This window comes from Podarcis tiliguerta (assembly GCF_965153285.1).
Source record: "Podarcis tiliguerta genome assembly, chromosome: 5".
NCBI lineage: Eukaryota > Metazoa > Chordata > Lepidosauria > Squamata > Lacertidae > Podarcis > Podarcis tiliguerta.
Genome location: NC_139538.1, coordinates 45,939,619 through 45,965,192, shown reverse-complemented (window position 1 = coordinate 45,965,192; position 25,574 = coordinate 45,939,619). Strand labels below are relative to the sequence as shown.

The 25,574-nt window shown below is 41.6% G+C and overlaps 1 protein-coding gene across 8 annotated transcripts in view; it reads left to right on the top strand.

Moving 5' to 3' along the window:
- Positions 1-25,574, top strand: part of SORCS1 (sortilin related VPS10 domain containing receptor 1) — a 424,966-nt gene that overhangs the window by 226,388 nt on the left and 173,004 nt on the right. For all 8 annotated transcript variants that reach the window (XM_083441628.1, XM_083441634.1, XM_083441632.1 and 5 more), the window contains exons 4-5: positions 7,642-7,800; positions 20,287-20,360. In XM_083441628.1, the coding sequence (XP_083297754.1) occupies positions 7,642-7,800; positions 20,287-20,360 (233 nt within the window). The remainder of the gene's footprint in view (positions 1-7,641; positions 7,801-20,286; positions 20,361-25,574) is intronic.

The window sequence follows — 25,574 nt, the reverse complement described above, 5'->3', positions numbered from 1 at the left end:
ATTTGTTTGAATGTCTTGTGCTTGCTTTTACCTAGGTATTTGGTAAAATCAGAAATATTATTTTTTGCTATTGTTGTTTGCTCTTTTTTCTTTTTTTTTTACCTTATGGCAGAATTGTTAAATTGTTGTTTATTGGACCCATTTATTATGGTTTTGTGGTTTTTGTCAGCTGTTTTTCTCTCTTTATTACTTTGTTCCCTGCTCTGGAATGGAAAATATTCAATGAAGAACATTTAATAAATACTGTAAATAAAAAAGAGCATTGGACTAGAACCTGGCAGATCAAGGTTCAAATGTTCATTTGGCCATGAAACTCACTGGCTCACTGGGACAGTTGGTGACAGCAAAGCTTGCAAGGTTTTCAGCTGGGGCAATCAGAATAAGATCCACTATTTGACTTTTGATTCAAAACCCTAAAATGTATTTTATATAATTGACTTTTTCTTTCTATTCTTTGTATATCATATTGTTGTTTTATTGCTATGGCTGATGGCTGACGCAAATAAAGATTCATTCACTCAGTGGGACAGTCACTGCCTCTCAGCCTGGCCTAACCCACAGGACTACTGTGGGGATTAAATGAGGAGGAGGAGGGGAAAAATCACATACACCACCTTGATCTCTTTGGAATAAACAGTGGGATATAAATGCTGCACATAAATGAACTAACACACAAAATGTTCTGATTAAAGCGTCAGAAAATAGGAACATTAGAAAAATATTCATAGTACAAAAGCCTCCTGAAATAAAACTGGTTTAATCTGGTGTCTGAAATTCCATAGGGATTGTGTCTGCCTAATTTCTAATGGGAATAGCAGCTGATATCTTAAGCATATCTGGCACCATGGTGCAAAGATCCCTCCGGTGCCCGGCCCCACCCCCCCTGTTTTCCAGAGTTGCCGACCATTTTTAGGGAAGACACCGCTGCCGGTGATGCACCCAGCTTTGTGGGGTTGGAGGATGCAGGCAGCAGCTGGAGGGCAGCTCCACCGGCAGGGAAGAGGCAGAGGCAGGACGTAGTGGCTCCCAGTTCAGCTGGCCACTTCGTGCCATGGTGGCCATATCAGGCGGAGGCTCCAGGCGTGGCACTACTTTGGCTTGGCATGGTGGAGGTGGGCGAGGGTGGTGAGCTAATGCCAGGAGGTGCCGCATCCAGCCTCTGTCTCTTCCCTGGCGCCCTCCAGAAATTGGCGCCCTAGTGCCCTGCGCCACTAGCCTCTATGGGTAAGACGCCCCTGACTGCACTGCTGCACATCCCTGTTGGTTGCTGAAAAGGAAAGGAGCAAGGCCGCAGGAAGCTGAGCTTAGTGTGGGCTCAATGGCAGAGCCGCTCCATCACTGCTAACTCTGCACCTGCATTGCACTGAGCTCCATGCACCCTTCGCCATCCCCTCTCAGAAACTGGAAGTGATGAACAGCGTCAGGAAGCCAGGAGAGCTGCACAAGCCCACCTGGGCTGCAGCCCTGGCCACGACTTGATGGGAGTGAAATTGATAGAGTAGGACCAGCTGCACTGAAGGCACGACTCTTTGTTGTGTCACAGTTCTGGCCCTGTTGGGTCAGACTGTAGATGCATACAAACTGTAGGCACATCAAGCCTGTAGGAATCCTTCTTGTTTCATGCTCATGTGGTATATTCTGAATGTATGTGAAATGTGATGGGGCCTGCCATGATCCTGCTTCCTTTCCCTCTCCCCCCCCCCCCATGTCAGTCCAGTGCTGCTGGATTTATCATCTGAAAAAAAGAAGGAAATTGGCAGGACTTGGCAGCTTCCCAGAACAAGCACCCCTTTCCTTTGGCCTCCTCCTATTTCCAATGTTCTGTGGACAGTCTTTGGCATCTTCTTTGAGCTACTAAGAGGTTAAGTGCTTCTTGTACCAGTGCAGCCTTCCTTGCAGCAAGGTCTGGATGCATCACTTACAAAGTGAACATAAAAATGGCCGGACCTGGCTGGAGTATGCACGGATGGTGCCAAGATTATTAACAAGAGATTTGCCCAGGGTGACACAGAGTTCATTAACTGTAGAACATTGTGAGGATGGGTGAACTGATGGCAAGACAGCTGCTGAGTAGGTTTTAACCCATGGGGAATGAGGGATTTACACAGACAGGGAGATCCGTAGCTGCAGGAATTTCTACTCCATTTATTTTTATTAAGCCTCATAAACACTGAATCGTATATCTACATCCTCTGGGAGACTAGTTCATAGACTTATATGGCTCATTATAACATGTTCTCTCACAATATTCTTCTCAAATGCCCTTGTTCTTAAAAAGATCCCATTCCACCTAGTTATACACTCGTAATATGTCCCATGGTTTTTCTTCTCAACATAGCTGTGCCCCAAAAGCACTTGGGGATTCCTTCCCATTGTGAAGCAATGGGAAAGGGTCCCAGAACTCAGAAAAGAATGCGCAAATTCTGTAAAGAAAGAGCACATATGCAAGCTATATTAGATTCCACTATATCAGTGTTTCCAGCTGTTTTGGGACTACAACTCCCATCATCCCTAGCTAGCAAGACCAGTGGTCAGGGATGATGGGAAATGTAGTCCAAAAACAACTGGAGACCCAAGTTTGGGAAACACAGCTCTGTAGCCACCCCCAACCTAAGCCTTATTTATTTCAGTGAGACTTCCTTTGTCAAACATCCACAAAGTTATTTAGTACCTTTAGGCACAGCTCATCAGGCCCTGGAGGTAGCTGAAGTCTCCCATGACTACTAGCTATCTCCTTTTTCAATGTTTGGTAATCTGCTGTAGGAAGGCATCATTCAAGTCTTCAGTCTGGCTTGGAGGTCTATAGCAGACACCCACAGCAAGGTCACTGTTTCCCTCTCCTACCAATTTTACCCATACTCTCAATCTGCCTTCTATGCTCTGAGTCATGGATCTTTTTGCAAGTGCACACACCTTTTCTATATAATGCTGCTACGTACTCCTCCCTTCCTGTTTGGTTTGTTCCTTTTGAACAGATGTTCCTTTTGAAATGCCTCTTTAACATGCATGCACAGTTTTTGAGCTGCTATCCTGTGCAAACTTAGATGAGAAGATGAAAAGCACAAGAATATAGTGTATACTCACAGTTGAATATACTGATCTATGTTCAGATACAGTAATTCTGAGGAAAGTACCCATTGGTTTGCAACTCAAGCATGCATAGAAATATAGCCACAAATTATCACAATAAAGAGAATTTCCAAACATAATAACAAAGGGGAAAAAACCCCCAAACTTTCCATCATTTGCTTCATCTATTACAGCATGACTGCACATAAAACTAGATCATTAACAAAGTGACAGATGCCACTCATGTTGCTTTATACTCTCTTTGGGAAGTGCTTACTATCAATTAGCAGCGCGGCATATTATTCAAAAATTACTTTCTCAGCCAGTATTCAGCAAATGTGGCAAAAGCCAGAGCAAAATGTCTGATAGAGTAATTTGCATTGTTCAAGTAAAATATTTACCCCTTTTTGTTTTTTACCCAGTGCTTTTTTTCTTTAAAAAAACGTTTAGGGGTACTCTCATTTTCCTACTGATTTTGAAATACTGCTCCTCAATGAGATCAAACTTAGATTCACAATTTTTTAGGGGTATGTGTACCCCCAGAAAAAAACCACTGTTTTTACCATAGTCTTTCTGTATTTTCAGCCTTCCTGCATACAGGATTGCATATGATTGAATTAAAAAAGAAATATAGTCCATGTAGCCAGCCCCTTCCCCTGAATTTGTGGCAGGGCTATGAAATATATTAGTTAACTAATCATATGACTTGTTAATCAATGGTTTGAGCATAAATTTGCATAAATTTACCTGCAAATATTTCTGAAGAAAGAGAGGCCTTTCTCTGTCAACAACACTTAAACACCTCTTCCCCCAGAGGTGCATCTAGCATTCTCTTAATATAGCTTTTCTGTATATAGAAGATGCATTTCTTAACCTTGGAATGTGACAGCCATGCTCTTGTGCTTGGGAGGACCATTTTGAACAGTTTTACTTGTTTTATAATTTTAACAATTTTATCTGTTTTTAATGACTGTATATAATAGCATAACCGACCCATGGACCTTATGGCAAAGTGCCACTAAGAAATCTTATAAATAAATAAAACACCCTCCCAACCTTTCCTGTTCTCTATTTCTCTTTTACTTACAGGTGCCTCCTTTAGAAGGGGGTGAGTCTCATAAGTCAGGGGATGCAAGTTCAAAATATTAGCTTTTTTATTTTAAAAACCCCAAAGAAACCCAAAGGTTGTTTGCTCCAATTCAATAGTAAAACGTGGAATTTCCCCCCAGGGAAAGCACAGGATAGAAAAACCCCTGCTTGGACAAAGACTTGTGCCTAGAAACACAACACAAAAGTCTGGATGAGTCCTAAATCTTACCAAATTCCATTTTTTATAGGCTCTATTTTAAGCATTCTTTCTCTCTTCTTTTGATGGTTATTCTCTCTCACACACCCATGTTCTTGGAGGATTGTCACAAATAAATAAGGGTACCTGAAGCATCCTCAATGGCTGAGAATGGTTTGTGTTGTTACAAACATCACGAATGACTTTGTATATGGTAAAACTTTAATGTAACCAGTACAGTCCTCAGCTTTCCTCTGAACTCACCACTGACAACTATTTTCCCTTCACAAACATGTGCATAACCATCAAACTTTGCACACCACTTCATGCATTTGATGAAGCAGATACGAGTCCACAAAAGTTTATGCCATCCTTATTTGTTAGTCATTATGTTATCACAGGACAAGGATAGCACTGTGGTGTAAACCACTGAGCTTTGGGCTTGCCGGTCGCAATGGGGTGAGCTTCCGTTGCTCCGTCCCAGCTCCTGCCAACCTAGCAGTTCGAAAGCACATCAAAATGCAAGTAGATAAATAGGAACCGCTTCGGCGGGAAGGTAAACGGCGTTTCCGTGCGCTGCTCTGGTTTGCCAGAAGCGGCTTTGTCATGCTGGCCACATGAGTGCCACAACCCCAGAGTCGTCTGCGACTGGACTTAACTGTCAGGGATCCTTTACCTTTTTGTTATCACAAGACTCAGTGGCTTTTACTTGACTGCAAGTTTCTGCCACGATCTGTAATGATGATGCAATGAACTATATACCTCAACTGATTTCACCAGATCTCACAGATGTCCATACTATGAGCATTCTGACTGCTATAGTGGGTGGCTTTCAGTTCAGATTAGCTATCTGGAGCAATTTGCTTTTGCCCTCTGCTACAGAATTTCCACTCCACAGATTCTGAATGGAGACACTATCAGATAATATAAATGGAAGACTAAATATAGAAAATTCATGTCACTCAATAAATATGTTCATAACACTTATACCTGTACATGTGTGCCTGCTTTTGCATGGACATGCATATATCCATGCATGCATACCTATACAAAAGAAGTGTAAAATAGGCAGACAAATATGCTAATTACTTAGTTGGGTGGGCTGAGCGAACAGCTAATATGCATCAGTTTTAATTTTGTTTTAGGTAATGGAATTACTCAACCATCTGTCTGTTCATTTTTTGAATATTGGCACTGCTGATATATCATCCAACAAGAAGTCATGCTGATATATGTCTATTTAATATCCGTGCCAATGGGTGCATCTTGCTGAGGGAGCTTTATCTGCACCATTCATACTGTTTCTGCCTAGAGAAGCCAGATATGTAAAGTTGTTTCAGTGCGTTGCATATTTGCAGGCATGTACAATGAACTGTGGCCAAAATCCAAAGAACTGATATCTGCATGCAGGAGAGCAGAGAGCATGCATAGCCAAGGCTTTATGTTGGTGCCATAGTAGCTCCCACTGCCAAAGAGACAATCTGTTGTTCATTTGGAAAGGCAGTTGCCACTTTGCCAGAAAGAAGTGCTGCAGTTCTGGTTGCGTGTGCATTTCTGCCCCATGTAAGCATCTCACCTCTGTGGATTCTGCTCCATGTCTTTGTACTATTAGCTATATGAAATGACACCGGTCGGATTAAAATACTTATCATTTGTTTATCTGGATTCCTGAAAGCAGAATTAAGTGATGAGATGGGCTGACAGTTTCAAAGTAGAGAGGAAAATAAAAGAGGAACATGGATGAAAGACAGAAAGGACGTGGGGTGTACACAGCAGTTTAATGTAGATTTTATATATCCCATCTGTGCATGGTTTTTCACATCATCCACATGGTCTATTCATCCAAGCAGCTGTCTGCGCTTTTGCCCTGTTGAATTTGGATCTTCCTGATTGCAGATAATGTGAGGAGGGGAAATCCAGCATATAATCATATGGGTCAGATATGTGCAAACTGTGCGCATTTGCACCCTGATGTATACACAGCTCTGAGGAGACATTGCATAGAAGAGTGAGAGTCCAGTGCCCTCTATATACCGACTCTCAGTCCTGCAGATCAAACCAGTCTCTCCATTTTAAAATGACCAGTTACAGCTTTCTCATTGAAGTGATTCATTTGATCCAATCTGAATCCTGTCTTATTTCTGTGAGTGAGGAGTGAGATTTGGGAAACATTAATAACTCTTGGCCCGGGGAAGGACGAGAAGCAATACAATGGCAATCTTCCACAGTGAAGGAGGACAAACTTTTGTGTGTGTTCCAGGGTTTCAAGTGCTGAGAGTGAAATACTTTTCACTTAGCAAGTTGACTTGGGTGTTTTAGAATGATGTCCAGATCTGTGGGAAAGTTCCTCCATTTGAGAATGTAACCGGTTTTGTTGTAGAGAAAGACCGTAGGCCTGTCAAGTAGTTGATAGTGACACAGTAGCCTATATTACTAGGAATCACTCTGGAAATGCAAGCAGCTATCCATATTGATAGTGTATGTAGGACTACCATGAAATCGCCCCAAAAACATTGGTGTCTGTATTCAGGGTTTCCAGTTTCTGCTATATATATATATATATATATATTTAAAATTATTTATTTACCACTTTAAGACACTTCTCAGCTCTCACTTTTGCCCTCATTATGGAGTTTTGAGCTATGTGTTTGGCATCAGGATGACAGCCCTCTCTTTCTTGTGCTGCTCATGTGTTAATGAATGAGTGAAATCTCAGAGGAAGAGAAGTTAACCTTTGCTTTTCCAGTTGACAGTGCTCAGTCTCTAAATTAGTAACACTACATTAGTGACCTCAAAGTTTCATTTTTTCAGTGGCATAGTATTTTACTCAGTCGATGCCACTTTTGGAAAGAATAGAGGGGTTCGGTAGAAACCAAACAAAAACTGAGCAGCGTTTCCTGTAATGCAAAACTGTTGAGCTCCTGCTCAAAATGCAGTTATAGGGCACATCTGCCCTATCCCATTCACTACCAAAATTACAATGAACTGTAGCAATGCTGAACACAGTGAAGAACTTAGAGTAGACCGGATTACAAAAGTATTTGGAGAAGTTCGGATAAGTAGGATGTTTAGTTATAAAATCCCTTTGCCTTTGAGAAGGTCACCTTTGTTTTGTATCAACTTGTTTGCTTTGATTGTGTTGCTTTGCACAGCCATGGAGCTCACTAAAACCAATACCCTTTCATGGGGAAAAAAAAAAAAGAATTTCCTAGAGCTTTAGAGGTTTTAGCTATTTCTTTGCCTATCCTCATCCTAAACTTCAGTATTCCTCTGCTTGATCCTTACAGATTATGTTGCTTACTGACCCCGAGATTGAGAGCAGCCTGTTGATCAGTTCTGATGAAGGCGCCACCTATCAAAAATACCGTCTGAACTTCTACATCCACAGCATGCTCTTCCATCCCAAACAGGAGGATTGGATTCTGGCCTATAGTCAGGATCAGAAGGTTAGTATCTGCAGGGCGTGTTGTTGTTTTTTGTCAGTGCCACGGTACTTCCCGCAGGCATGGGGTTGAAAGTCATTTAAGGAAATGTTTCTTGCCCCAGGCCTCTTGCCCATTTCCACAGGTTGAATTCTGAAGCATTGTGCATAGTCTTGCAGATACTTATGGCGACTGGGGTTAACATTTGAGGTACTAAGTATGTGAAATTGTGGTGTTTAATCTCAAATTATAAAATAACCGATCATTTTAGTGGTACATAAGAACAGAGGAGAATTTAGTTTGGTTCACAAATGTACTGGCCTAATTTACACATCCTAGACTAATGCACAGATCAGATACAATGCATTAAAAATACAATCCAATACAGCAAAAATGAATATTTTAGGAGAAGCTACATATAGATAAAATATTATTTACATGTGCGTTTTGTGACAAAATAAATGTTAACATTTGTACTCATAATTCTTTTTTTTAAATCACAAGTTAATCAAGAAACAGAGTGGAATTATGATTGAACACATGCAAATAGACACATTACTGGAAATGGACTGAAATCTCTGTTAGTAGATGGTCACTGTCACCATTGGTGCAACCCAAGGTTACAGAACATCCAGGAGGTGCTGGTTTAGACCAGGAGGGGCAAGAATAAGTTAGTTTGTATTGCAGTTTACAAAGTAGGGCCTGATCCCCTCTGTGCATGTTGCGTAAGGGGTTGGGAAGGCATCACAACCAATTTGGAAGACAGGGCTTCCAAAGACTTACTCCAAAGACTGCATAGTGGCAGCAGTAATCCAAGATATTGACAGTAGCCTGAATTCAATGGTAGTGCATTATAGTTCAGTATTGGGTTTTTATTGTCACCTCTGTGCTTATCCTTGGTATTCATACATGGAACCACTCATAGAGAAGCTGCCCCCATGGTTGGTTGTTCCGTCTTTCTTTGAAATTGTGCTCAGTTTTTTAGCTAACCTGGTCCTACTTAGTTTCTACTTCATACCAAGGCTAATGCTTTGCTTCCCTTTGCAAATGAGAACTTTGCTAGCTGACTCGGGCAGCGCCCTGAGCTCCAGTGGGGAGTGGGTGGAGAGATAGCAGAGATCTTTCATTTTGACGGACAGGTCTAGATTTAAATCACTGTGAATTTTTCCACCAGGGAAGTTCAAACACCGTAACTGGGGGAGGAACGTTTTAAAAAGCACAAAACATTTGGTTATCACATGGCCATGTGAGATCTGCCTGGGAGACAAGGGTGTTTAGAAGACCAATGCACTATTGGCATCCTTCCCAATCCCTTTCTGTTTCCAAACAAGCAATTTAAAATCAATACTTCAATCAATGTGTTTTCATTCCACTCTTTTTCTTTTCTTTTCTTCATGGTTTGTGTTAATTTGGTTGCTATTTTGAAGGCCTTTAGTACTGGGGCATTTCACATTCCCTCTGTTCAGTTCTAGGGCTTTCCATGTGATTTATTTGTTCCCTTTTATTCTATTTCCTTTCTTCTTTCCAACAGGCAACATCCACTTTGAATTTTTTTTTCTCCGTTCCCTTTGTTTTCTCTCTCTTTTTTCCTTTCAAGTTTGCACACACGCTTCTCAGAGTCCCCAACCACCCCTTCCGGCTGCATGTGTGTCTGTCTGTTGTTTTGTATCCCTTTCCAGTTGTTTTGCTCCCCTTCACTTTGTTGTAGTTTTCTTGCTCTAAGGTCCATTCTATCTCTTCAGTTTTTGGTACCTGTGATTTCATTATCTCAAATACTTGCTGTCCAGTATTATTAAATGGATTTTTAATTAAGGTTTTCTCTCCCCTCCCCTCTTGAGGCCAGGTACTTTTTTTCTCCAGTCAACTAAGCTTTATTGTAGCTCAAATAGGTTCCCAGTTGCGTTGCTCATTGTTAATCTATTATTGCCCGTTTACCAAGGGGAATGTTTGTCATTTCACCTGTTTTCAGACTCACTGCAAGCGAAACACAAGGGGAGGTTAAGGTTAAGTGATTTATATTTTAACCACCCCAAAATGATGAAGTTTGCCCTTGCAGGAGAACCACACTGCACATATTGTTTTGAAAGTTGATGGACTTTATTCCCTCAGAAGAGGCAACTGTTTATACTTTTGTCTAATTCCCTTCCAAGTTGTCATTTAAAAATCACAAAAATAAACAAGATGTCTGACAAAATGGCAAAGAAATGTAATTATGTTTCTAAGAAACCAAACCTAGGAAATCATTTCTCAACAAGGAGAATAGGGTAATTTTAAAAAGCCAAGTAAACAGAGAAATTAATGGATTTTTTGCACAATCTTATGCAACATTGGCTCCTCTCACTATGATTGACAGGTGTGCCTGTTCAAGGGAAATAATACTGGTTTGTTAGATGTCCAGCTCAAGGCACTGGCATCCTGAGCTAAGAATACAATCTCTACATCTAGATCTGGTTTATGGCCTGGTCCAGATATACATTGGATAAGCTGGGTTCTTCCACCTAAAAGGATAAACCTTCATTTTATTATCTCTCTGCTTTCCTTCCCCTATGTGTAGCAGGTGAATTCACTGCATTCTAAGAGATCCATTACCTCAACACCTGAGCTCTTGTATTTATGTGGCTATTTAAAATGTAAACTAGTTTTCCATGATAGACACCGTCCAAGGCTTTATAACTTGAGCAATGAACATCCCTTATGACAGAGAACAAACAGAGTGTACTTGGATAGCTGTCCATGATGGGCAAAGTTTGCATTGTGAATCCATCAGGCTTCCGAGTGGGAAGAAGCACCTTTAAAATAGATGCATTTATAAATCAAGGTAGACAGAGGAATTGCTCACCTATGTAAACTGGTGTTTGTCAGAGAGAAAGGTATGCAAAGGGGGGGGGGGGGAGAAATAACAAATAGTAGTTCTCCAAGTATAGTGAGAACCTTTTAATGACTGGATAATGTGATGGGTAAATGTTGCCCATTAGAACTGTCCCTCATTACTGTTTCAATCTCAGTTTGCCAGGTTAACAGGTATGTATGCTACATTGTTATTCTTCTTAGCTGTAGAGAGCAACATAACCTGAACCCTATACAGTACAATCTGCTGAAACCATCAAGAAATAAATAACTTAAAATGTAATAGTCCAAACAAAGCATTGTGCATTGTGGGGAGATAACATTAATCTCAATGTGCAATTGACTGCATGAAATCTAGCAAGATTAAACAGAAGTAGGTCATTGTAATTAATCTTCTAAGTGGGGCTAATGAATGGATGTTGTCTTGGGATTTTTAATGTGCAAGAAGATGCCCAGAAAATGCAGTATGGGGTCATCACACTGGTTTTCAGGTGAAGCCATGTAAGTTCCCATGCATGCGTGTAGTACATTGAGGACTATGGGAAATGGCTCACATGGATGTCAGCTGCTCTGGATTTAATATACATGCACAGAAATATCTGTCAGACTATACCTGGAGTACTCTGTCCAGTTCTGGGCACCACAATTTTAGAAGAATGTTGACAAGCTGGAACATGTGCAGAGGAGGGCAACCAAGATGCTAAAAGTGTCTGGAAACCAAGCCTTATGAGTATATGTTAAGGGAGTTGAGTATGTTTAGCCTGGAAAAGAGGAGACTGAGTGGAGATATGATAGCCATCTTCATATATCTAAAGGGCTGTCACATGGGGCAAGCTTGTTTTCTCCTGCGCCAGCAGGGAGGACCCAAACCAATGGGTTCAAGTTACACAAAAGGAGATTCTGATTAAACACCAGAAAGAACTTTTTGACAATAAGAGTTGTTTGACAGTGGAACTGACTCCCAGGACAGGTGGTGGACTCTCCTTAATTAGAGGTTTTTAATAATAATAATAATAATAATAATAATAATAATAATAATAATAATAATTTTTATTTATATCCCGCCCTCCCCAGCCGAAGCCAGGCTCAGGGCGGCTAACAACAATAAAACAGTACAAAAGTACAGCACAAACAACACTCTAAAATCATTCCTTATAAAATTAATTAATTCAAGCCACTGGCAACCATTGGGCCAGAGCTCTGCGAAGATTGCCGAGGGAGGGAGTCAGGCTGTGCCTTGGCCAAAGGCCTGGTGGAACAGTTCTGTCTTGCAGGCCCTGCGGAAAGATGTCAAGTCCCGCAGGGCCCTGGTCTCTTGTGACAGAGTGTTCCACCAGATCGGAGCCACGGCCAAAAAAGCCCTGGCTCTAGTTGAGGCCAGCCTAACTTCTCTGTGGCCTGGGACCTTCAAGATGTTTTTATTTGAAGACCGTAAGTTTCTCTGTGGGGCATACCAGGAGAGGCGGTCCCGTAGGTACGAGGGTCCTAGGCCGTATAGGGCTTTAAAGGTTAAAACCAGCACCTTAAACCTGATCCTGTACTCCACCGGGAGCCAGTGCAGCTGGTATAGCACCGGGTGAATGTGATCTCGCAGCGAAGACCCCGTAAGGAGTCTCGCTGCAGCATTCTGCACCCGCTGGAGTTTCTGGGTCAGTCTCAAGGGCAGCCCCACGTAGAGCGAGTTACAATAATCCAGTCTGGAGGTGACCGTCACGTGGATCACAGTGGCTAGGTCAGGGCGAGAGAGGTAAGGAGCCAACTGCTTAGCTTGGGGGAGATGGAAAAATGCCGCCTTTGTTGTAGCTGCAATCTGCGCCTCCATGGAAAGGGAGGTGTCGAAGATTACACCCAAACTCTTAACGGACGGTGCTGGCACTAATTGCGCCCCCGTAAGAGATGGGAGTTGCCCCCCCAATCCCATATCGTCCCGTCCCAGCCACAGGACCTCTGTCTTCGAAGGATTTAGCTTCAACCGGCTCCCACGTAACCATCCAGCGACAGCTTCCAAACATCTGGCCAGTGGGTCTGGGGCCGAGTCAGGATGGCCATCCATCAACAGATAGAGTTGGGTGTCATCAGCATACTGATGGCAACCCAGCCCAAAACTCCGGACAAGCTGGGCGAGGGGGTGCATAAAGATGTTGAAAAGCATCGGGGAGAGTATCGCACCCTGAGGTACTCCACACACCAAGGAGTAGCGCGATGACAATTCCCCCCCCCCCCAAGCACCAGCAGAGACTGTATGGCCATTAGTCATGTATGATCTAGTTGAGATTCCAGCATTGCAAGGGGTTGGACTAAATGTCCCCCAGAACCCCATACAACTCTATGATTCTAATTTCCCTTAATATAATGTGTTGTTTCTTTTCTCTAATTGATTCATTTTCATGTGCATCTCCCCTGATATGCATCACAGACAAGTGCAGATTTTGATGGATGGCTATTTTTCAATTCTCATATTGTTATGGAAAGTGCAAATTTGGTAAATTTGGCTTTAAATGTGAACAGAATAGAATCCCCCCCCCCATCCCAGCTGGCCAGTTCCCCCTGGGAGGTTGCCCATGAGGGAGAATGATCTGAAGAAGGTCCCCACCCCACCCCACCCGGCCTGGAAATTGCAACTAATTCTAACCATCTGGCTGTTGTTATTGCAAAATTAATCACTTTTTATTATTAATTTTGTATTGGATCCAGATGGTCTCCCCATTGCTAGTCTTTGATGGGGAAATGATTCCATCTGAGAAACTGCCTCTATGTCACTAAGTTTACAGTTGGCAAACATAGTCTTAGAGCTTGGTGAGGTGTTGTTTTTCTTGAGACTGAACCATGACAAATATATGTATACCTTGTCTTTTGCTGCCTTGCCCTTCATTTATGCGTTTCTGCAATAGGTACAACTGATAGAATGCATTTTTCTTTTAATTTGCCCATAAACTATAGTGTACAAACTAGGTCATAAAGTGTGCCCTCAGAGTGCATCCATCAGTCGTTTTCTTAACACACCTCACTAAACATTATGTTTTGGGACACATATTAAAATAAATGAAAAAAAATAAACTAGATAGTGGTAGGGAATAGAAGAACAACTCCTAATAAACGGGGGGGGGGGGGGCAAACAGATGATACCGAGGCAGACAGCCTGATGGCTCTAAAAGTCTAAAACATCTATCAAGATTCCATAGGAAAAACTGAAATAAAAAATGTCAGAAATATAGTCGTTTAATTCTGGAGGACATTTAGTTATAGAACAAGGGAAACATATATATTTTAATGGAGTTGCTGCAGAGCTTGATTCTAGCTGGCCCAGAATGTTATCTTTCATCATTCTGAGTAACTGGTGGATGGATCCTTTGGAATGTGGTCCAGTGGTTACATGAGACATTGTGCTACCTGAGGTGGGCATCTCTGGCCCTTCTTTGTCCTCTCTCCCTGGCTTACCACTTAACTGTGTTGCTGTCGCTGACACAGAGGCAGTGCTGGCCATATCTCAGCATCTGCCCCCCTCCCCCTTTTTACACTATGAGGAAGGGCAGGCATTCTGGACAAGATGGCCAGGAAGTGGCTAACTATTCTTTTTCCATTATTACAAAAACTTGTCAAAAGTTACTATAGTAACTTTAAAGTTTTTAAGTAATTTTTTAAAAGGATTTCTAACCATGGTGAGAAAACTGACAGTGCAGGCAATTTTCTGGGCCACCTTACCCATAATGCTTTGTTCTGAAGGATCCCCCAGCCCTGAGTGAGACTGTGGGGAAGGAGAGCCAGAGACTGAGATGTGGCCAGCATTGTTGCCATGGTAGCAGTAGCAAAGCATTTAACAAGAAGGGATGAGCAAGTGAGGCTCATACTGGAGAGCATGAAGTGATTCCAGAGTGCCATATACTTCTACTTATTTTTTTAAAATTAATTTATTATTTATACCCCACCCATCTGGCTGGGTTTCCCCAGCCACTCTGGGCAGCTTCCAACAAAATATAATAAACAAACAAAAAAATAAAAAAACACCTAGGCGGATGGCACTAGCTGGGTGGTTGAAGGGGACAGCAAGGCAAACAAGCAAAGCAACAAATTTGCCACCCTCTTCACATGATACCTGAGGCAAATGCCTCATTTAGCCTCATGATATAGCTACCAGTACCTTCTTAAAAGCTTTCTAAGAGTTTCTGCCCAACCTGGTAATAGCCCCTTGGCGGCTTTTTCCATTTACTCTACAGTAGCCTTCCCCAACCCTTTGCCTTCCAGATGTTCTATGCTGGCTAAGGCTGACAAGAATTGTGGCCCCAAAATCTGGAAGGGACTGGGTTGGGAAAGGCCGCAATATAGTAAATGGAAGTATGATGGTCCAATTATCCATCAAAAATTGTGGTCCATTATATCTAGAGGATGATAAGTTGGAAATGACTTCTTTGTAGGAAAGCTGCTCCATGTGATAAGATGTCTGTCACGTTCAATGGCTCACCACTACCACAAAATTGCCTCTATGCTACTACAAATCATTTGTGTTGATCTGGAGAAAATTGGTCCCACCACTTGTCTAGCCATTTCATGGCTCACCATGTTTTGTTTTGATCCTACACCTACTTAGAGAGTAGGATCCATTGCACCCTGTAGGACTTACTTCTGATTAAATATGCTTGTGAGTGCGCTATTTTATGCATTTTCCATGTGGTAGCAGGTATAGTATGTACACTGGTTCTTATCCTTGGGGGAAGATCTATCAATGGACAGATCTATCAATGTATAAGAACCATGACAGCTTACAATGCAGTCTTCTTGTTTAGTTTTCAGTATTGAATAATGGGGATAAACAACAAGGGATGTTATCTCCAGTATATCATGCTTATCAATTTGCTAGGGTTCTCTTACTGACCACTGTTAAATGAGATAACCTGATCTAGCCCAGCAGTTTGAGTATTTGGGGCTGTTGCTGTTGCTTATGGTAGGGCTGATACCCGAGTCAGAGATTCATATACATTTGGGTGCAAAAGTAGTGCTTGATGAAGTTGTTTTTAATTTGTACTTGTATACATAGCATTTAGGATGAAGATGCATTGAGAAAGAAGAATCAAACTGCCACTATATTTAAGGAAAGAGAAGCATTTGAGAAAAGAGCATTGATTGAAGATACTTTTCCCTGAACATGTTTAATGATGATTGTAAAGGGACACCACAGGAAAACTAATTGCCAGGATGTTAATCTTAGTACATTTTAAATGACTGTTTCTCCTCTAGATGGATATCTGAAGGTTTTATCGCTATCAGTGGTTTCCATGAGAAATAAATAAATAAGTTCCTAGGTAGCTAGGGAAAGATATTGATAGCTTCTGTGCTGTGTGACAAATTTCTTGGTGCTATTTTAAGTGTTTGGATTTTCCCCTACGTTCATTTGATTTTATACATTAATGAATCGACTGTGGAGGTATCAAAGTTTGGTTTGGCAGAACTGCCAATTAGGTCAGGAAACAGGAGGTAATAACAGTATATTTCTTGGATCCTTAGATATGTGTACAGAAGGAATTTCATGGAGAGATATTTCCTCTTCACTCCCCCCACTATTAGCCACCTGGTTGCCCCAGAAAACCTCTACAGATAACCAGGAGACCCTCCTAAAAATGTGGGATGGTACCCAGGGATACTGCTGTGGGAGGACAGAACCTCCCAGAATCAGACAGACACCCCCCACAATACCCTCTGGATAAGCTTTGCAGGGGCACAGGGGGCTGTACAGGGTGGAAGAAATGGGGAACTTGACTTCTATGAACTTCCTTCTAGATAGTTGCGCTGAATCAGGAGTGGGGAACGTGCAAATCTCCAGATGTTTCTGGACTACAACTCCCATTAATTTTGTGCATTGGTCATGCTGGCTAGGACCGATGGGGTTTGGAATCTAACAACATTGGGATGGTCCTGCCCTAAGTATGGTACTGACTTAACTGAAATATTCCAGACAGGTGGCAAATAATCTCTAGCCTTTAACTCCACTATCAGATTTTCTCACTGCAACAACTGTGTGTTGTGTGTGGTTGTCTGCAGATAAATTTTGATGCATGAACACCTGTTTGAATGTGAGGCCTCCATGAAAACTTGTGCAACCTCAGCACGCAAGTAAGTGGTTGTGCATGTGAATTTCTCTGCAAACAACTGTGTGCACACATTCTTGTTGCATGGAGAAGACCCAATGGTGTGGACAAGGGATAAAAGTACAACCGCTTCCCAAAGTCAACATGGATATGCCCTACTTGAGAGTAACGTGTAAATAGGACTTAGGACAACCCAGAATGCTATATGTTTACTAAAAACCAAAAAGCATATCCTACCCCTTCCTATTTGAGGAATTCTGTACCCATAATTGCTTCTTGACCAATGTAACCTGTTGCATATAGGCAGATAGGTATATAGACCAGATTTATACTTGACTGGACATTATACGTTTTTCTTCTGTACTCATCCACAGCACAGAAAATGCACATCTTTTTCAGACCTCCCCTTCCCCACCTTACTTTGAGTACAGTGTGCCAATAAATCATGTATAAATCCCATGGAAACGAATGGGGGCTATGCAAGATCTTATACAGATCCTATTCACCCCCCCCCAATTCATTATATATAAAATGTGGTGAAGGATTGTGTCCTTTGATCGATAACTTTCCCAGCAGAGAACACATCATGTCTTCATTCTGTACAGCTCATGAATAGTAAATGTTAAATAATAGTCGTCTATAGTGCTCATGGAGAGCAGAGTGTGCCGCATGCCAAGTGGGGACACAATTTACAGTCACTGAGAATCCAGGCCATATGTCTATCTGAAATACAAGTTTCTCCATAATATAGGAAAGAGAGTAGAAAAGGAAGAAATAAGACTATTCCCTAAGGAACAGGGAGATATGACCCTGACTTTTTATTCAGTTTCTGCTTGGTCTGAAATTCATTTTCTGTCCTTGGACAAGAATGAAAAGAAACTGATGATGATATCAAAATGTTGCTGTTTGCCAAAAAAATATTTTCTATCAAATTGTAAGTGTTTTTAGCATCTGGTAAGCACATTATACAGTTTGATGCAACAATGGGGATTTATCAATATTTAGGCTCTGGGTGGGGGGAAAGATTGTGTGATGAGGAAGGATTTACATGGGCAAATACGTTGTATTAAGTAAAAGCTTCTAACAACAACAACAAAAGCCTCACTTCTGCCTATCAAGCAGCAATAGGATAGAATGGGAAGGAAAAAAGATGTCAGTGTCCATTTTGGTGGAACAAAAGCCTGATTGACATCACTGTTTCTTACTTCCAGTCCACCTGTTCTCTCCCAATCCATAATGGCACTTCCCACATAGCAAACATTTGACAAAGCCCCCCAATTGAGAACACTATATTTAATTTACCTGGGTTGTTAGTTCAAGCCATATTTGTGATGCTTCAGTACTTACTAGATATAATTTGACAAGCCACATTTTCTTTCATGGTCAATCCATTTATGTGAGTTATAGGCTTAAAAATGCCTAGCTTGAGTGGCATTTATATTTTGTGATCAATGTCATGTTTGTTGGTACCAAACATGTACCAGTCCTACCAAAATCTCACAAAGAAATTGGCAGACAAGTCCTATGGCCAAGCTGAGGTCTAGAAACATGTCCATTGCTAACCTTTGCTTTCTCAGTGTTACTTACACTTCCCCTCAAAAAGATATCTGTCTGTCTGTCTGTCTGTCTGTCTGTCTCTCTTTGTGTGTGTGTGTGTGTGTGTGTGTGTGTGTGTGTGTGAATGAGATCAGATCCATCCCACAGCAAGTACTCCAAAGAAGGGGAAGGAATCTGTTGCTACTGTATGTGCTATCTGTATATTGGAGAGTATATGAGAGAGAGAGCCTCCTGATGTATATTTTGCTCTAGAAGGCTTAGTTTGGCCAGAATCAAGTATACACTTTCAGAGTTAATGCTAAATACATTGCCTTTGTCCCAGGTTTTTTAGACTTGTCAACCCATGTACAGTGGTACCTCAGGTTAACTACTTAATTCGTTCCGGAGGTCTGTTCTTAACCTGAAACTGTTCTTAACCTAAAACACCACTTTAGCTAATGGCGCCTCCTGCTGCCGCCATGCCACCGGAGCACAATTCCTGTTCTCATCCTGAAGCAAAGTTCTTAACCTGCGGTACTATTTCTGGGTTAGCGGAGTCTGTAACCTGAAGCGTATGTAACTTGAAGCGTATGTAACCCGAGGTACCACTGTACTATCTGAATTCAAAGGGGCACATAGATTGCCAGATGGGAAATATATTGGCATTATTTTCAGCTCTCCTACCCCACTACTAGGTCTAGGTGCAAAAGACAAGCACTGTTAAACAATTGACAATCAAAAATTATTGCAAATTATCTACAAATCTAATCAGTAGATCTCAATCTATCATCTCCACACCCCTGTGGAGCCACCGATCTTGTGGCTTTATTTTTGGTGGTGCTTGTGATAGACAACCAGAGCTACATTGTGCTTGTTTTAACATTGCTATATTTTACATGTTTTATTTCCAGCATATTGTTTTGTCTTGTCTTTTTGTTTTGTATTTGATATCTGATTGAAAAGTTAGATAAAATAAGTTGACGGAAGTCAAGGGGACTTTAGGTGTTGGCATGGCTGTGCCCAACACTGGTTTGCCAGACTTCACTTTTACTCTGCCAAGCTTATTTTCATTGTGTGTTTTTCCTGGGTAATGTGTAGAAATAAATAAGTCTCTTCTCCTTCCTGCCTAATTGCATCAGATTTTCCTCTCATCTCCTAACCAGCAAATGAGAAGCAAAAAACCCCCTGAAATCCCATAGTAGTTCACAGTCAACCTGATCCAACTAGAAAGATGAAATACCCTCTATTATTTATGGGTCAATATTCAGGGAAATGTTTTTGCAACATCTTAGTTTCTCCCAGGCACTCTCATGAACATGATGAGAAGTTTTAAGTATTTCTTCCCAGCCTGTATTTTCTGCCACTTTTACCAGATGCAAACTAAGATCAGGATCTCCAGACTTTTCACCTATGAAGCTGACAAAGTTGTAGATTTGCCATTGTGACAACACTATCAATTAGACTGCAGTAATTATATGTTTGTTAGCATTGCCTACCACCTCTTCTGCATTCTGCATTTCAGGTGAAGCGTATGTTGAGATTTCTTTTCTTTTGGTTACATACTTAGCAGATGTGACAAGAGAGAACATGTTAAATGAGCTCACTTTCTGCTATAGCCCAGAATCCATTCTCAAAAACAGAAGCAAGAACAGCAAGGGTATTCCCTGGATAAATAGTGTCTAATATAGTTCACAGGTTTGGGATTCACTTCAGTGAGATTAATCTCCACCTTTGTTTGCCTTGCGCTCACTGCCTGCGTTTTCTCAGCTATGACAGCAAAGTATTCAGTACTGTCATTATCAGCTGTCACAACTGAGAAACCACTGAGGAGTGACAGCAACCTCAGCTGTGGTATGATCTCTTGATGAAGTGGAGAGGAAACTTGATAAAAGAAGACGGCTCACAAAACTAACCTGATGAGGTGTAATTTTCTCTCTATTCAACATTTATTGTCATACTGTCAATGTACAATTAAACAAAGTCACTGGCAGAAGAATAATAGATTGCATTTTTTCTTGATTTCTTTTTTCCTTTTTCTTTTTATTAGTTATACAGTTCAGTGGAATTTGGAAGAAGATGGCTACTACTCCAGGAAAATGTAACACCAAACAGATTCTACTGGTAAGAGGCAAGCAATTTCATATCACACAGCTCCCAGAAAGCCACCTCTTCAGTGTTGGGTGATCTTTTTGAAGATTGGCAGGGTAATTTGATCAGTTTGATTTGTGGGTTTTGAGGTCTTGTGGTAAGGTCTTTAAATATTCTTAAAAATGAATATAACATTTAGTCTCCAGTATTGTATTGTATTGTATTGTACATTTGTGTAGTTCTCTTTATACCAATATTCATTTTTTAAAGTCCCACAGCCATTTTCCTTCATGTCCTCTGATGATCACCTGCACACTTGTAGGCCATTCTCATTGAACTCAAAAACACTTTACATCTGAGTGAATTCTTATTGTATTTAATCTTGTTCTTCCTCCAAGGAATTCAGGGTGGAATCCATCCATTTTGTTTTTACAACCTCACTATAAAATAGGTTAGGCTGAGAGATTGTGATAACCCAATGCAGGCAGTGAACTACATAGCTAAGTGGGAATTTGAGCCCTCCCCAACCCTAGTTTGACACATTTTCACTACACTAGACTGAATCTTGCTGGTTGGTATACATGGCTAGAACTGAACTGACAATATATGCAGAGCTTTTGAATAATTCATTGTCATGATCACAAAAGCATTCCATGCTAGCTTGTAGCTACTGTAACACAAGTACTAAGATGGGAGAGAAACAAGGCTGGGTGGCGACACCTTTGGAAAGACATCCTCTTTTTCTCCCACACAGGAAGGTATATCTCTTCTATGATTGAACCTGACACGTTGTCATCCTCTACACAACATCTGTCCCTTTAAAATTATGGTTTGTTCCTATGTACTTTCCCCCCTCTGACTTTATTGATAAATCTAACCTATAAATTAAGCAATTAAAATCCATACCATTATTCAAGCTAAGATTTCTTTAAGTTGCTTATATCCCTGCTATAAATTGTATTGGGTCTTTCAGAAGCTCTTGTGATGAACATAGCTAGCTTGGAAAGCCCCTTTGGCAAGCCAGAAGGGCAGAACTTTAAATGGATAAACTTAGTTCCAACTTGTTAAAATCAGATTCCCCGCACTCTTAGAGTGAATAAGAGGTATCTTCAGAGCATTTGGTACTTCTTAGTAATACTCTAGATGGTAAGATCAAAGCTATATTTTTTGAATATCAAGCTGTATAGTTTAACTGCCTTTTGACCCAGCCATTGCCCTCATTTAATTATCCCTTTGACACTTTGGTTTATGGATACATGTTCATCTCAAAGCTTCTGTTATGGAAGCTATTGTCATATTATTGCTGGGTTCCTCCCCCCTCCTGAAAATACTTATCTAAATGGTGTGGATATGTGGGATATTCACTGGAAAATTGTTTTCAAGTTCCAGTAGAAATCAATATCTTCATAAAAAAAGAAGAAAAGTAACAGTCCATTCCGCATAGTGCCCTGAGATTTTAACTTCGACCTATTATATGAATTTCACCTATAGTTATTATTAAGAGCTGGCTAGAGGTCTCTTTTTCACTGAAATGTCCCATTTGAAACACAATTTTTCTTTATATGTGAACTTTCAGACAATTTGTGGTTAACGGATTATTCCAGAAATTTTCATGGGAAGATTCAGTCTTTGGGAAAAAGATAAAGTAACCATAAGGCCAGATTGTGTAAGCAAGAAAAGAAGTCATTTGCTTAGGGATTCAGGGAGGGGAGACAGTTTGTGGTCCAGATGGTTCAGTGCTATAAAAATGACAAACCTTGAATGTCATCTTTCATGCGGTGAGTGGAGGAGCATTCTGTAAATGGGAAGAGACAGAGAGATGGATGGGAAAGCAAATGGACATGAGGTCAGTGCAAGGAAGTCGTGAATCCATTGAGACGTGGAGGATGACATGCAGAAGTGAATGTGAGGCCAATAGAGTGATTGTGTTGGGGGTGGGGGTCGACTTTGTATGACCCTGCTTTGCGAGGCTAGAAATTGTGACATTGGGATACATAATACTTACAGGATCCATGATACTTATTGATGCTAACTATTTGCAATGTATTAGAAATGGCTATATTGAACAAAACTATTTTGATTTATATTTATCTCAGGGGTAGAGCTACACATTACACCCAAGAACAAACTGCAGGTGCAAATGGAAAGTTCATTTTCACTCCTGCATTGTGGAAGGTTACTTATCCCTTGCTCTCCAACACATGTGTTTCCCTGCCCCCAGTTCATGTTATTGGCTGCCACTGATGGGGCTGAGGAAACAGTTGACATGATGCAAACAAGCATCCCTAGTTCACACAATGAATGCTCCCCATGTGATTGCATGGAGGCTGCTGTTATGTGAGAAGCATCCCACAGAAGCAAATGAAAAACCCCGACAAAGAGACTTGCAAATACTCATTTGTCTGTCATTCTCAGTTATTAAAAAATAGTCCCTAAGCAAGAATCAGGAAAGCTTTTGAAAACTGGAAAATTTCTTTTTTAAAAAAGAAAAAAGAAATTGACCCCCCCCTGCCCCTTAGACCATCAGTATGCTACAAATGACTAATTTAGGTTAATATGGACAGGCAGGCTCATTTTAAAAAAACACAGTCTTATTTGCAGATGCTGGCTACATGGGTAAATCTATGACTGAGTACCTTTTAAAACATCGATCCCTTTTGATGGACTGGGCTTTGATGTGTGTATTCAGGTAGAAGAAGCCAACCAAGATAGTGTGGAGTCCAGCATAGTATTTATCAGCAATTCAGACCTTTTCATCCCTTTGGGCATCTGCTGGAGGCTGATGTAGAACTTGCCAATCAAAATGACAGTACAACAGCCCATCTGGGAAAATCATCTGGCTGAGAAAACATACACACACACACACCATGGCAGAGGAGTGGAACAGCTCAGGAAAAATAATGATTAAAAATGGATACATCTCATAGCTTATCCATAGAGCAAGGATGTGCTGGCTGGCAGCTTCTCTGGAGCTCTGTGCAACTGGAAGTTAATGAAGCATTTTTATTTTCAAATGGATTTTGGAGTTGGAAGGAAGTCTGGGTCAAGGTTAGAGCCTCAGGGGGTAAGGGCTGATGTTCTACTGCTGATAGCTTTGAAGAGGCTGGTCTCTGAGGAGTTGGGGATAGATGGCCTACTGCCATACAGAGGCGGGTGAATGGCGCTTTTAGGTGCCAGAGTGCCTGCACAACAAAATGTTTGAATTTTCTGTAATTAAAAGATGATGCTGCCAGCACAACCGAAGGGGACTTTATATCTAAATGAACCAAGGCAGTGGTCCAGACCTCCGGCATCTTGTGTGAGCAAGCCATAGCTGTTTGTGTAACATCTCTGCCTCCTGATGTGACCAGAGAAGCATATGCTCCATTTGGCATGTTGTTCTCCATTGGGATCCCAAAGTTATTGCATTGTATTTAGCAAAAAGTTCTTGTTAAAAACTCCTCCACTTCTTTTGCCTCTGGGATATCCATCCTACTTCCAGACACATTTTGCTGCAGGGTGCCACTTTGAAACTCTTATTGAATTCTGACTTTACATTTATATGAAACCAGGCCCAAACCCCACCTTCAAGGAAATTGTGTCCTCCATCACAGAGAGAACGTGTTGTGGTGAGGTCACCCAAACTGCCCTGCTGCTGCTGGGAGGGGTACGATTGGATGGCCTCAGCTCCCAATTGGTCACCCCTCTGTTGTTGGAGAAGGAATTTGGCTCAGGGAGCTAGTGATTGGCAACCAAGGGGCTATTTATTTCCCTGCACGTGTCATTGAGCTTCCTCTTTTCGCTGCGTGCACAGGATTACCCACCCTCCCTATATTTAGGGGCTTATTGACCTTGCTATGCTGGCATGGGGTCATCTGCTTTGGAGCAGGGGCCTAGTAGGAATTTTGCCATAGGCTGATTGACTGGTGCCTTTTGGTTTCTGCCTACTGCGTAACAAATCATCACAACTTTGTAAGGTTGGCGGTTAGGTTCAATTGGTTGGTGGAGGGGATGTGGTTGGCTGTGCCTGCCCCTAGAAGTTGCTGCTGCAAGGGTATTCCATTAAAGGAATCCAGGGGCTCGCTTTGCTCTTGTCTGAACCCCTGTCAAGGGGCTAGGGCCACGCCAGAGCCCCTGGGAGCATTTGGGGTGAGGTTAGAGACTGGTGTTCAGCTCAGACTTCCCCCAGATTGTTTTCCCTTACTGACGTCTGCCAGAGTCCAGGCTTCAGTGCTGCCCTGCCAAAGTCAGGTGCAGCTAGTCAGGAACCAATGCCTAAGCAACCACTCACATGCTGTAATCAATAAAGTTGTGTCCAAAGTTATGCCAAAAACCTTAAACCATTATTCTGTATCTATTGTGAATTATTTCAAGGGCTGTTTGGGAACTTTAACACGCAAATAGCTAGCCTATCCCAATTTCCATAGATGGTGAAATTTACAGATAAAATCACAAAGAGAATGACTGCGTTGTATATTCCTAGCTCTTGTTTGTGATTAGGTTCGTGGAAAGGAGAAAGAACATCATCACCCCATCCATAAATAAGCATCATTAGTCATAAACATGCACATATTGAGCACCTGTGAATCTCTACAGAGAGTTTTGCCCACCCGAGCCTGAAGTTATTGCATTCCTCTTCCATGTGGAGAGAAAACAAATGGTAAAACTCACCCACTAGCTAAGATGGAGATGTATAATGAGGATAAGTAAATGGTTGAGAGGAAGTGAATGGAAAAATGACCCTCCATGGATTTCAGAAGTGGAGTGGTGCCCCCACCTTCCTTTGCTTATTATCCAAGATATTCACCACCTGGCTCTTTTTCCTTGACTCAGGTCTGTCCCTGATCAGTTGCTCTTATCAGTGGAGGCTCTGATCCTGCATGGTGCGGAGTGCTCCTTTGCAAGTGGGCTTCACATCCTGCAAATGAGCACCCTGCAGAATTTTCTCACTCCCTGGTCTTGGTAGAGAATATAGGGGGGAGAAGGAGATGTAACTTCTCTCCCCCACCCTACAGCCATATGTTGTTGTTGTTTTTAACAAAATAAATATTATTCTGCCCCACAGCTTATCTGATAATTGTGTAGATCTTTCCTGTGCAAATGACACTGTGGGAAAGATCCTGCCCATGTGGGTGTAGTATCCATAGACAGCCATAGGGTGACCCTTCCTGAATCCCAAAATGGTTTTTGGCCTTCTAGGGGGACAGTGGACATGATTTTCACCACTCAACAACTTCAAGAAAAATGCAGAGAGCAAAATCAACCCCT